Below are 14,586 nucleotides of genomic sequence, written 5' to 3' on the forward strand. Positions count from 1 at the left end.
ACTTCCTGCTACTGGTTCCTCTACTGTCAGCCCTGTTATGTCATCTGATTCATGTGTGATGATGAGGTCTAGGATATTCTTTTCTCTAGTATTTTCCCTGACATGTTGATACAAATAACAGTCATCTAGTTGATTTAAAAATTTTGTTCCCCATGTCGAGTTTCCTTCCCATTTACTCCAATCAATTAGAGGCAGATTGAAATCACCCATAATAAGGCATTGACGCTTACTTGCCCATTCCATTTGCATGTAGAGGCTTTTGTCATAATCTTCACAATCACCTGGTCTGTAGATTACTCCTACTCGCATTATACCTTTGTTTCCAACTATCTCACACCATACAGACTCTATACTAGCATGTGAGACGTCTGAATCCGGGAAAGCGATCGTCGCACTCAGGCTGCTTCTGATAAGAAGCATTACCCCACCACCCCTTCTATCTAACCTATCCTTCCTAAATACATTATACAAGCCGTACTGAAACTCATCATCCCCAATTTCCGGGTGGCACCACGTCTCTGTAAGCCCTATTATGTCCGCGTTACTTGTTTTAACCAGCAGTTCGAATTCGCTCATTTTATTGACGACACTTCTAACGTTACTGTATAAACAATTAAGATTTACTGTTCTTGTATATTTAACAACCCTAACACAACCCTTGAAGTTTTTTAGGCTCTCTTCCCTGGCATTAGCTACCCGCCCACGTGAATCGTTTGTGCCCCCAGACCATCTAGATAATACGTCCAGTTGGGGTAACAGATAAGAACTCTTGAGGTATGTGCAAGAGTTACTTTGACCAATATTATCAGATAAACGCGTGTCAGTATTACCCACATCCCCCCTAACTAGAAGTTTCCCTGAACCTTTAAGGTATCCTCAATAATACTGGCAAAAACTTTTGCACCACCTTTGTTTAAGTGTATCCCGTCTCTACAAAACAAATTCCTTCTACCTACAAGTGTGGGCCATGCTGATAGAAATTTACCCCCTAAAGCCTTGCAGATTCCTTCAAGTCTTGAGTTAATCCACAAGGCTCTTAACATATAATCCCTCCTATCGTGTCTGGGCAGAATTGCAGACACATAGACATTATGGCCTAGCTCGCGACATTTCCTCAGCATGGTCCTGTATTTTTCCAACAAATCGTCAGATCGTGTACGTTTAATATCGTTTGTCCCCACATGAATAATAATATTTTCTTTACCCCCTTTAAAATCTGACAGTCTGTTGGTGACATCATCAATAGTTGCTCCCGGCAGACATACCCTGGTTCTCCTCCACCTATCTTTATTACAAAAAATATTCCCCGTTTCCCTGACAATGGAGTCTCCTAATAAAACAATGTCCTTTTTAACCAGAGTAGTTTGCACTTGGTTTTTCTGTTTTGAGGCTCGAATCGGGTGTGCATCACTTGGTAGATTGCTGGAGTTTTGAGTCCCTGACGAGCTCCCAGATGCATTATTTTCGAGGGCAAGCACTCGTTTTTTCAGGGACTCAAATTGTTCCCTCAGTGCACCAAATTGTAATTTAAGATCGGTGCACTCCTTACATCGATCACAAAGAAAAGAATCCCCAGGTGAGGTAGGATTAGTCACCAGGTCGACCTTGGAAAACATTCCACAGGTTCCACAACGGATTAAATCATGACTCACCCGTAAATCGCCATCTGCTATTTCCGTGTGAGTCACGATACCCTCTGACGTGTTTAAGGCAGATCTCGTAACTACCATTATAAAATTAAATAAATATCAATGAAAGTAACTTTAAAAAATTATATCTATAATATTATTAAAATCAAACAGTTACAGGAAAACCTATAACAAAATAATCCAACAATATCTAAATAAATCAAATATTTAAAAGCACTATCCAAAAGTAAACCACTTAACTGAGGAGCCCTGTCTAAGCGCGTCCGCTCACCTCGATAGTAGAAACGAAAAAAACTTGTTGAAAAAAAAGTTGTCGGTAAAAGTGAGCATGAGGATGCTTTCTTCTTCCTATGGAAGAAGAAGAAGATAGGTTCATCCAGTCTCCTTGTCTTGACATGTTAAAATCATCTCAATGTCTGCTCTTTTATTTTATTCCCGATTGGTGCAACTGCTAGGCTTCCCCTAAAATTGTAATTTCTCACTTTATCCTTTCTGGTAACTCCACTCATCCATCTTAACATTTGAATTTCTGCCACATGCAACCTTTGCTCTTGTCTCTTTTTTTTTAATGCCCAGTGCTAGGAACTGTATAACACAGAAGGCCTCACCACTGATTTATAAAACCAACCCTTCAACCTAATTGGAAGTTACCAGTCTCACTGAGCTGATTTGGACACATCAAAACAAGGGGACTGGATGAAGCAGTAAAGAGGATCCTGAATATGTCAGTGGAAGTGAAGGTGGAGATGATCTTTCTTCTTCATCCATAAGAGGAAGAAAGGCAGAAGAAGATTTTTTGGTTGATGCTTAATAAGCCTTGCCTATTAAGCATCAACCAAAAAATAAAATAAAATAAATTTTTTCCTAGTTATGCCAATTCCTTCTAATAATCTGTCCAATACTTCATTAAACTTTCAAACTTCCACAATGCTAAGTTTAAGTTTATTTCAACAATCAATTACTCTTTGGCTAAAGGCAATTTTCCACACATCTATTCTGAAAGCGTCCTTTTCAATGTAAATCCCCTTAAGTATACCGTCTCAGAAAGAGTAAAAATCTTACAAGAATTTATTTTATGTAATAATTTTAGAGCCATAAATATTTCAATTAGATCACCACAGAGATGTCTAGTTTCCAGATGCCTCAATTTCAAGAACCCCAGTCTTTCTTAATGTGAATATCCTTTTGTGCAACAAACTAATATTGTTGCTCTTCTTTGAATCTCCATCTAAAGGTTTTTCAGTGGAGCTCAGCATGGTTTTGTAAAGGGAAAATTTTGTTTAACTAACCTAATAAGCTATTATGACAGTGTCATTTGTGAGTTTGATACAGGAAATAACTTTTCATTGTTTATTTGGACTTCAGCAAAGCATTTGATTCAGTCTAGCAAGAGTTATGCTGTATCTCTATATCTCTATTAATACAGCATATATCTTGATATATGCTGTATTAATAGAGTAATTCGTACCAAGCACAATAGTGTTTTATCTGTAGGTGAAGAATTTCACGAAAGACTTCCATATCTGATGTTTATCATGGCCAGGAAATTGAAGAGATTTTTTCAATCCCACAGAAAACTGCTCATGTTTAAAGAATCTGCCAAGATAGACAACACTGAAACCATTATTTGTGCTACTTCCACAAACTTGGCAACATCAAGAATCCATAATCAATCTGTAGTGTAATTAAAGCTCAAACCAACAACATACTATCATTTATAAACACCAACAAAATAATAATCTTTTATAAAAGTCTACATTTTTATTGTCACCATATTTTTAAATTAATGGTAACTTGGAATGTTGGTTATTGCAGAAAGGTATTCATGTGGTCTCCTCTGAATTTTTGTGAGCTTCTCTATATATTTCAATAGTGGTGCAGACATATTTAGAAAAACTCATGGAGTATGTAGTTTAGAAGATTAATTTATAAGGATATTCAGTGTACAGGGACAATTACTACAGTTTTGATGTTTGTTTTTCAAAAAAATTATAATAGTGCAATTTTATAAATAAGTTGTGTAGACAAGTTTTTTTTTTTTTTTTCTTTCTTCCCCTTTTTGGTAATGCAACAAAAGCTTAGCTTCCTTGCATCTTTGGCCTTTGCTAATACCAATGCACAGGCTTCCTTTAACATTACTGAATACAAGACCTATCAATAATACAAACTATCTAGCCCCCAATCCCCATTCCCAGAGGATCAGCAGCTAAAACTGCCCCCAGGATGCCACAACCAATAGGATAAACATAAATATATGAAAAATGCACAAATGTAACTCATTCCTTTGTCATAAGGACTTTGTCTATAAGATTTTTTACATTTCTTTATTGTTCATAGTATGTAGTATGTAAGTATTAACACTTCTAACAAATTTTTTGTTGATGTTTTTTCACCAAAGAGGAGGTCAGCACTCAGAAAAATTTGAAATGTATATAATTTTTTATTTATTAAACTAATATAAATTATAATATGTTCCAACACGGTGCAACATGGTCTTTATTCATAAAAAGACATGCATTAGTAATCATTGTGCAGCAACTAATTATGTAACAGGCAGATATAATAAACTTCAAAATAAAAGAGCTTCAAAAGTTTCATAGCAGGCAGTTATTGTTTAGGATTTGGGACTAAAAGGAACCAGTGTATTGTGTATGCAAATTGCATGTATTCTATGGTCAGTTGGAAAAAACTCATATTCCTAGACACAAAAAAAAAAAAAAAAAAAAGAAAAAAAAAAAAGAAAAAGAAAAAAAAAAAAGAAAAAGAAAAAGAAAAAAGCCAACTCTATTCTAAAACTAACTAACTGCATGTGCAGAAAAAAAAAAACTAAAATTTCATTATATTCTGTCAAGATGGGACTTGAAGTGAGGCCTTCTCTGTGGGAAGAACAGTGATTACAGGCATATGCTAGATACAAGGGATCACCTCTAGGTAAAACATAAATATATAAATGCTAAACCAAAACATGTCCTTTTCCTAACTAGACTTATGAATAGGGTACTGAATTTTATACTTCCTAAATTAATTTTTAAAAATATTGAAGCAAAACACAAAAAAGAATGGTAACTGACCAGTACCATAATTTCTCCAGGATGACTTAGATATACTTCAAAATGCAAAGTTGTCCATTTGGGTATAAACTCCAAAATAATTTACACCAAGGAGGAGTTGAATTAAAAACAGTAGATGAAAAGGAGGAAAGATATTTTGGAATTATAATGCCGGCATATATGAAGTTCTCTGTGCAGTGCTGAAAGGGTGGCAAGGAGGAAGAGGACCCATGCTGTTCTGTTAATGATTTATTGCACATTTGGTTGTAAAGATATGGTAGCTACAACCCCACTGTATAAGACCTTTGTGAAGGCACACTTGGAATACTGGGTCTATATATAAAGGCTAAAGCCAAAAAAAAAGTAAAAAAATTTATTAAAGAAAAAAAAAAACATCATGCTAAATCAAAAAGGGTCTAAAGATTGGCAACACACCTAGTGAGATTGGAAAAAGGACACTCATATGAGACTTTAAATATGTGGGTTACATAGTTTGGTGACTAGGTATTTTAGAGGGGATATGATTGAAGTCTATATAAGGCTCTAAAAAAAAAAAAAAAACATAAATTTTCACAGTAATAAATGATACTAGGATTAGGTGAGGGAACATAAATTCAAATGAAGCAGGAAGGTAGAATAGACTGGATTGTAGGAAGTTTTCCTTCAGCCTATTAAATAGCTACCATATGGTGGACTTACTTCGTAATTCATGGGATATTGTGTAAATGTTTAACTTATACAAAGGAAATGAGTTGAAATGTCACTCCACAATAAAGTTGAAATGTCACTCCATGGCTTACTCAGGAAGTGAATGGCATTACTGCATAAGTGAATTAACATATGCCTGACAGTGTGCTGCTATGTGTCATTAAAAACACCACATACCAGCATTTTTCAAAGGTAGTGTACTGGTGCAATCTTGTAACACGCAAACCAGCATTCACACAATCCTTACAGAATATGCACTGCTGCAGGAGTTCTTTCACACCTATATGGCAGTTTCAAATGAAATATCCTCCTCATCTTCTCTCAACTTACAATTAGCATTTTGTTTATAACACCATAATCAAGTTCAATTTATGGGATTTTAAATATTATCATGCAAAAATGTTGGTTATGGAAGTTTCAACAAACTGAACATATGATAAAAAGTCCAGTAAGTTTCAAAAAGTGCCAGAATAACTTTAATGATTGACACAAAATTAAACATATCAAACCATGTTAAAAAAGCATTATCTTAAAAAAGTTTTGTAAAATTTAATAAAATCACCATGGCTCTATGTTGGCAAATCAAATCCTATAGGAATAAAGAAAACATTAACACAATGAACATTTTCAAAAATACTAGCTTTGAAAAGCTAGGTTTATACTGACACTTCAGCATCAAGATATAGAAAAACAACAATAATACATTAAACATAGGGTACATACATGTAAAGTTTACAACACAGAATGAGAACTTTTATGGATAAAATTCAGCTACAATAATTTTAAATATTTGGCAACAGCAGGTGGCTGGCCACAGTGGGTCAGTATAAATCATGAAAAAAACAATGTCATAAAACATGATACTTAAAACTTTTAGCATTATAGAAAAGTATACATAATGATTCAGATAATTGCAAACAGAATAGAGGTTAGATCAATTAGGTCTGATGAAGAGATTGAATTTTTATATATCTAAGAATAATTGCATTTTTCATAGAAATACTCTAATTAAAGTATATGAGTATAACAGTAATTGATTAAAGTACTGACAGCTGAAATAGGAGAACATTAATTCTAAAAATATATAAACAAAGCAAGCTAAAATGGGTAAGATTAACTGTCCAGTAAATTTAGAACAACTACAGCAAATAGTAAACATATTCCAAACCATTTTTACCTGTAGGTTGGAAAGGTATTTATTATTATTATTATTATTTTCTTGGTTAAACAATTACATTGTGTGAATGTGTATACATTACAGGATCAATTATTCTTACCTTGCTGTTTGCAAAGAGTAGACCAACTCCTTCCATACATACTTGCAGAAGACCCCCTTCCCCTGTTCTCATATCTTGAACTGGGAATTCTCCTCCCAGCTCTGTTCCTATAATAAATTTATAGCAACTATTCTATGAAGATTCAGCTTTTATACAAATGCAGTGCTAGAACACCACACAACAGGTATCAACATAATATATTTTGTTTCACTCTATCTTTCTTTACTGTTTAGATGCAAAACTACAATTACATATTAATGGAAATTTTAGTGTGTATCAAAAATTCTACACAAGGGGCCAATAAATTAAAAAACCAACCTTTCAGATATGATTAATTAAAAAATAGATACTACTATTAAAAATTAAGATGGAAGAAGAAAATCTCAGATATATTGTAAATCAAGATGTTTTGAGGTGGTACAGTTAACTGTATTATTAATAACAGTGCAGATGAATACTTACTCTTTGATGTTTGAAATAAAATAACAGAATCGATTTTAAATGAGTTATTTTACAAAACACACCTGCAATGATCTTAACTAATCATTGATACTGCGGACTAGAAGTCCACTGATTTTGGGTGAACCAAGCTGTGTCGATTAAGTCCATATTATAATTATAATTAATGTATTTCAACTTTAGTAGGAGGCAATTTTATTTTCAAACAGTGTAGACTCATGATTCTCAATAATGTATTCACATCATAACTTTCTATTTTGGTTACTGAAAAAAAAAAAAAGTTTAAATATTCCATGGCTTTCACTTCAGTCATTATCTAAATAAACTTTCTAATACATTATTAGTATCAGTAGTGGCAAAATGATGCAAGGAAGCAAACTTATATGACATTAAAAAAAAAAAAAAAAAAAACAGTATCCCTTTATCCATCCCTTCCAGTAAGTCATTCAATCTTTCTTCCTTTAAATAAATTTATTTAAACTACCATAATACTAGGTGGAAACCAATTCTAACAATAAATTGCTCTCTGGCTGAAAGCAATTTCTGGACATCTATCTTCTTTTCAGGTGCTGCAATTTACATAACCCAAGCTTTACATTTCAAAAAAAAAAAAAAGTTTAAGGAAAGTCAAAATAAACATATGAATGCTGCACTAAAAGAATATTATCTATGAAGAAACATGCATATCATACAAGATATATTTTATGTTTGTATTAAGACAATCATACAATCTTCTGAAAGCAAATTTTGATGAATTTAGAAATATGTGGCCTAACTGGTTCTTCAAATGTTATAAAAAAACATTCTTCAAATGTTAACACAATATAAAACCATTGCTGTGTATTAAACAGAAGAAAATAAAATAGAAAGATAGAATAACAGAATAAAAAATATAGCTATTTAATTAACATTGTGGAAAATATAAAAAACTTCAACCCACGCACGGTACTAAGTACTATAGGTTCTAACACCTCGTGTTTGGGGTTTACATAAAAAAAAAAAAAATAAAATAAAACACTGAACGGTACCGAGAAGGGCCGTGAAAAAAATCACTGATGAAATTGGAGACTATAACAGATACTGAAGTCAATAGCAGAGGCACAGAAGGTAAAAATAGAGATATATATATATATATATATATATTGTATATACCTATGTCATCATAGAGAAATGACTATAACACAGACAATGTTTTTGCCATAATTATGATACTATTACATAACTAAATGCATGTCAAATCTATGGCTGGTAAAGGTATAGCTTATAAGCTCTGACTCAGAGGGGGAAGGCAACATATAAATATCACTGTGAATTCTCCATAAAATTACTGTAATACCTAGAAATATTTTTAAAACATTTCAACTGTTGGGAACTTCAAGTTGCCAGATTTGTTTATCAGTCTCTTGGCCATTTTAAAGATACCTAAGGAATACAAAAATATGCAAGAGCTGGTCATCTTTGTGCTGCACAGGTTATTAACTCATTCTTGGTTGCTACTACTGGATGTAGGGGGACCATTTTGGTTTCTTTCTTTTTTTGTTTTTTTTTTTCCCACTCAAAAAACTGATTCTGCTTGTTCAAGAATAACTTATGCTTTTCAAAGTAAATCTGTATCACTATTACAAATTCAAGAAACCTTTATTAAAGAATATCAGTAGCAATATTTTCTATATTTCATGAGACAAGCAATGGGCTGTGTTAGGATTCATTGTGCCAATCAGACATGGGATGTGAAAATTGAATTGGTTCAGTATAATTTGTACAGGAGGAGAGCAGATAGGATGAGGGGTTATGCTCTTGGTTAATAAGAATCTAAGGCAGTGTACGCAATTGAAACAGGTGGCCAGTGCAATGTTGAGTCAGTTAAGTGTGACATAAGCACTGGGAAAACAAAAAGGAGAGTATGAGTATGTTATAGGCCTAATGACTGTGATGTATATAATAAATAACTGTGTAGACAAATAGAGTGGCCAGTAAATTGGAATATCTTATAATGAGGGATTTTAACTTTTCAGATATTGATTGGAATTTGTATATTGATCACTCACACAGTACCAGAAATCTAGATTTATTGCATGACTGTTTTCTTTTTTTTTATGTGAACCCCAAACACGAGAGGTATTAGAACCTATAGTACTTAGTACCGTGCTTGGGTTGGAGATTGAGAAGATGAAAGAAGATATTTGTTGACATTGGACTTGAACTTCTGTAGATTGTAATTTTCAGGAAATACGTATGAAGGAAGGTTGTTCCAGAAAACGGCAGTTGAATGAATAAATGAGGAAGATGAAAAGTTGGTTCTGTGAGTTTGAAGTTGGACAGTAAATGGATGTTGGCTGGTGGCGGCACGTGTTCGGACTGTTTTGAAAGAGAGAGCGGGAATTATAGAAGCTAATTCAGAAGAACAGTGCCCATGGAAGTACCTGTAGAAGAGGCATGCAGCAGAAACAGTGCGTCTATGAGACAGCGAGTGGAGAGACTCTGTTAGAGATGAATCATTAATTAACCTAACTGCCCTCTTCTGAATGGAATCAAGAAGCCTGAGAGAGGTTTTGGGGGCACCACCCCAGATGTGGGAACAATATTCCATGGCAGGGCGGATTTGCGATTTATACAGAGTGAGCAGCTGTTTGGAAGAAAAGTAACGCCGAGAGCGAAAGAGAAAACCAAGTTTTTTAGATGCAGAGGAAGCAATATTTGTAATGTGCTTGTGCCAAGAGAGATTAGAAGTCAGGGTAATCCCCAAAAGAGATATATCCTTTTGCCTAGAAATTGGAGTGTCACTAAAGATAAGCATAGGAGCAGAAGAATCCTTTTTGCGAGATATAAGACAAGACTGAGTTTTAGAAGGGTTGAAATCAACTAAGTTGTCTTTGCCCCACTAGAGAATTACCTGAAGATCGGCATTTAAGGAATTGGTAGCAGATTTTTGAGAAGTTGAAGCTGATTGAGCAGGACAAGGTTTCTCAAAATGGAAAGTTGAATGCAATGTGCTATCATCGGCAAAACTATGGATAGGATTTCCAGTCAATGGAAGAAGGTCATTGATATACAAGAGGAAAAGAGTGGGGGAAAGAACTGAACCTTGGGGGACACCGACATTAGTGGAGAAGTTAGAAGACAGAGAGCCATCAACCATCACCCTCAGTGAGCGATCAGAGAGAAAACTGGATAACCAATTACTAAAAACAGTTGGCAAACCATAAGATGGAAGCTTGTTTAGAAGACCTTTATGCCAAACACGATCAAAAGCCTTTGAGATGTCAAGGGCAACTACTTGTGTTTCACTGAACCTTTCCATTGAATTAGTCCATAAATGAGTAACATAAGCCAGAATATCACCAGTGGATCGACACTGACGGAATCCATACTGATGATCGTTGATCAGACGGAAGGTTTCTAGGTAGTTTAAGAGTTGGCGGTTAATTGATTTCTCCATTACTTTAGAAAGAGTAGAAGTAATTGCAATGGGACGATAATTGGATGGGAGGGATTTGTCACCCTTTTTAGGAACTGGCTGGATATGAGAAAATTTCCAAGCAGAAGGAAAAACACCTTTAGAATAAGAAAGTGAAAAAAGGCGGCAAAGAATAGGAGTAAGTTCAGGAGCACAGATTTTGAGAACAAGTGGAGAAATACCATCAGGACTTGGAGCTTTCTTAGCATCGAGATTCATCAAAATCCTTCTGATATCCTTTTGAAGGAAGACCACAGGAGGCATTGAATGGAGTGTGTTGGGAATGGTGGGAGATGTTTTACCAAGATCATTAATACATGAGCTGGAAGAAAAATGGGATGCTAGCAGGTCAGCTTTATCCTTGGCTGAAGTGACAACAGAACCATCTGGTTTGGACAGAGGTGGGAGCAGAGATGGGCAAAAGTTGTGGCCAATAGCTTTGGCAAGAGACCAGAATGCTTGGCTACCATTAGGGCAAGGAGCAGGTTTTCTACTCTTAGCCTGTTCAAACTCTAGTTTGGACTGATTAATAACTGCTTTACAATTGTAGCGAGCTTTGGTGTAGGCAGAAAATGAAACTGAAGAATTAGAAACAAGCCAATTACGATATGCAACATTCTTCTCTTGAACAGCCTTAGCACATTTATTGGAAAACCAAGGTTTAGATAAAGGATGAGATTTTAAAGTGGAGTGTGGGATAAAGGATTCCATTCCTGCAAGAATAATTTCCCTGACACGATCTGAGCAAACGTTGACATCAGAACTTTTGCAACAGTAACCTGACCAAGGAAAAGAAGAAAACAAGTCTCGCAGGTCATCCCATTTTGCATTCTTGTAATGCCAAACAACACGAGGTTGGGAATAGCCATGAGATAAAGGTTCCATTGGAGAAGAGACAATCACCAAGTTGTGATCTGAAGTGCCTAAAGGAGCTCTCACTTCGACCGTGTACTTAGAAGGGTTGTTTGTGAGAAAAAGATCAAGCGTATTGGCTGTATGATTAGGATTGTCCGGTATTTTTGTAGGTAAATGAACAATCTGTGCTAGGTCATTAGTAATTGCAAAAGCCTCAGCATCTCGACCTGTTGGGTCGGTGTGACTAGAAAACGGAAGCCAGCTGGGGTTGTGAACATTAAAATCACCAAGGAAAATTACCTCACTGTTAGGAGAGTTGGACTGGAGAAAGTCAAGTTGCAACGAGAGGAAGTCAAAGAGCTCCAAGTGATTAGTCGAGTTGGGAGAACGGTAGAGACAACAGATGAATTTGACACAATGAGGTAGAGAGATTTTAAGCCAGAGAAGATCAAAGAGAGGAGATTCCAAATTGCCAAGTCTCTGACAGGGAATATCAGAACGGATATATGCACAAGTACCACCTTTGAGGCAAAAGGAATCATACAGCGAATAATTTGGGCATCTGAGATGAGCAGTAGTTGAATCAACCGATAACTGAGATTCTGTCAGAAAAAGTACATGAGGTTTGGCAGACTGCAAGTGGAAATGGACATCGTTGAGATTAGAATTGAGACCACGTATATTTGTGAAATGAATTAGGAAGTCCTAATTCTACAGTAGTATGTTAGAAAGGCAAGCATACTAGTCAGGCAACATGATAAAACAGTATTCTTGAACTGATTATCAGCAGTGTTCATACATTAATAATCTCGAGATAAAGGAACGACTAAGTAGCAGTGATTATAATACAGGGTGTATCATAACATGTGGGAACCACTTCAGGGATGGATTTAGGACTTAAAAACAGTACCAGAAATCTAGATTTATCGCATGACTGTTTTCTACAGCAGCATGTTAGAAAGGCAAGCATATTTTAGGCAGGCAACAAGATAAAACAGTATTCTTGATCTGATTATCACCAGTGACTGTATGTGCATTAAGAATCTCGAGATAAAGGAATGACTAAGTAGCAGTGATTTATAATACAGGGTGTATCATAACATGTGGGAACTACTTCAGGGATCGATTTAGGACTTAAAAACAATAAAAAAAGTTCAAATAAACATAGGTTTCATTTTGCCTTGCTTCCAAGTTACAGCCATTTTTGTGTTCCAACAATTATCTGCTTATGTTTACAGGAAATGCTCAAAATGACCACCGTGCACCTGAATAAAAGCCTGCAAATGCCTTATCATAGCCCTCCTCACCTGCTCAAAAGTTCCAATTATCTATTGGAGCTGATCAGTCTATCACCATCTGAAACTTGCTTTCTAAATGAACCAGTTTCTACAAGGTGTTCATGTATTCTCTGAAAGGCCTTATTTGACACAACGATTAGGTTAAATTTTCTGCATGCCTCAGCTGCATTGCATTGTCTTGCCTCAGCTGTATTGCATCTAGTAAGTCCATATGTGAGATGGATGCAGTGGTTTGCTGGAGCCAGTTCACACCGGCTTGCATGAGCCGATTGTTAAATTTTCAAGAAATTTGCAAGCCAGTTGTTAAACTGACAACGGCTATAAACTGTAGAGTGGCATGCACTTCAATCCACAATGGTTAATGGCATTTGGGTGATAAGCTTGTATATGGTAACATGGAAAATCCAGCCATGGCATGCTTACTTCGGCACCATTTATGCTTCCTTTCCCCCTGCCCTACGCGGCAGCCTGTATTGGCTATATGGAAATTACAATAAAAAATGAATATTTTATTATCGTTTGATATTTTTGTATTCCAAATTGTAAATCAGTAAAACTTACAATAAATATATATACACATATATTCTTAGTCTTGTTTTATTTTTAGCGAGCCGGTTGTTAAAATTTACCAGCATACCACTGTGTGCATGTCTGCCATCTCTGGATTTGAATAAGCCTCCATTATTACAGCAAATGCACAGTATCAAAATGTTAATAACAAGCTCCAAATGTAGTGCCCTTTTCAGAAGAGCTAACTGAAATCACTCAAAGACTACTATGGGATCTTGTTTACGTAACTACAGCAAGGCCCTCTATGAGATATCAAGCATTGTTTGTAAACAGTTGAATGGAGCCAGCTATGCTAACTCAGTATGTGGAAAGAATTGCTGGAACACAAAAAAGGTTGTAACTCAGAAACAAAGTGAAGTCAGACCTATGTTTTTATGTACTTTTTTTTTTTCTTTATTGTTTTCAGGTCCTGAATCAATCACTGAAGTGGGTCCTACATGTTATGCTACACCTTTATATTGATGAGGGATCTACTTAGATATACTTACCATCAAAGGTAAAGGGAAGGAATTTTGCTTTCATAAAGACAACAAAAGTGGCCTTAGATTTTAAATTCCTTTTGTTGAGACAAAATAATGACATTACCAACTGTAAATTCTAAATGGAAAGCATTCAGGGAAATACTTGTAGAATCCACTGAGCCTTTTTATATAACAGAGATATTGTTCAAGGTTTAGACCTAAATGAACATCATTTGAACTGATGAGACTAGTTTTTTTTTTTTTTTTATTTGGTAGTTGTTGGCGCATCGGCTTCTGTGGCCATAATGCACCTCCCAAGGTTTTTGTAGTACTTTGATCCAAGCCCGAGGCGGGATTCGAACCCGCGACCTTTGCTAGGCAGGTTGCTAGGCAGGCACTTTACCAACCCGGCTAGCCCGGTTGGCATGAGACTAGTGGCAGAGAAGAAATATACATGGGATGATTATAAATTATCAATAAGCATCAATAATTCCTAGCTTATATTAACATTACAAGGAAATGCATGAAGCACATTGGCCCACTATGTATGAATGGCATAATTATTGGCGATCCTGTTCAGGTTGCTAACAAATTAAATAAATACTTTGCGTCTACATTTCACCAGAAGTAAATCAAGTTATAATTGGAAAATAAATGATTTTGTGCTAACTAAGAAGAAAGTGGAAGAGAAATTGTTGAAGCTAAGAGTAAATAAAGAATCTAGGCAAAATGAGGTTTATAAATTACATTAAAAGAAGCAGAAAAGAGGTAAAATCAGCCTTTTAACATAATTATGAGAGCA

The 14,586-nt window shown here is 35.4% G+C and overlaps 1 protein-coding gene across 11 annotated transcripts in view; it reads right to left on the bottom strand.

The window, feature by feature from the left end:
- Positions 1 to 14,586, bottom strand: part of Rab3-GEF (Rab3 GDP-GTP exchange factor) — a 973,693-nt gene that overhangs the window by 203,378 nt on the left and 755,729 nt on the right. For 5 of the 11 annotated variants that reach the window (XR_016547514.1, XM_090382520.1, XM_090382524.1 and 2 more), the window contains exon 30: positions 6,685 to 6,791. The exons of 2 other annotated variants lie outside the window; for them this stretch is intronic. Coding sequence is in view for 8 of the 9 variants with exons in the window: in XM_090382520.1 (XP_090238646.1) it covers positions 6,685 to 6,791 (107 nt within the window). In the remaining variant the exon portion in view is untranslated. The remainder of the gene's footprint in view (positions 1 to 6,684; positions 6,792 to 14,586) is intronic. 4 more of the 11 variants (XM_090382519.1, XM_090382521.1, XM_090382518.1 and 1 more) reach the window with 1 other exon arrangement.

This window comes from Mastigoproctus giganteus, chromosome 10 (assembly GCF_048544385.1).
Source record: "Mastigoproctus giganteus isolate SK-2022 chromosome 10, ASM4854438v1, whole genome shotgun sequence".
Taxonomy (NCBI): domain Eukaryota; kingdom Metazoa; phylum Arthropoda; class Arachnida; order Uropygi; family Thelyphonidae; genus Mastigoproctus; species Mastigoproctus giganteus.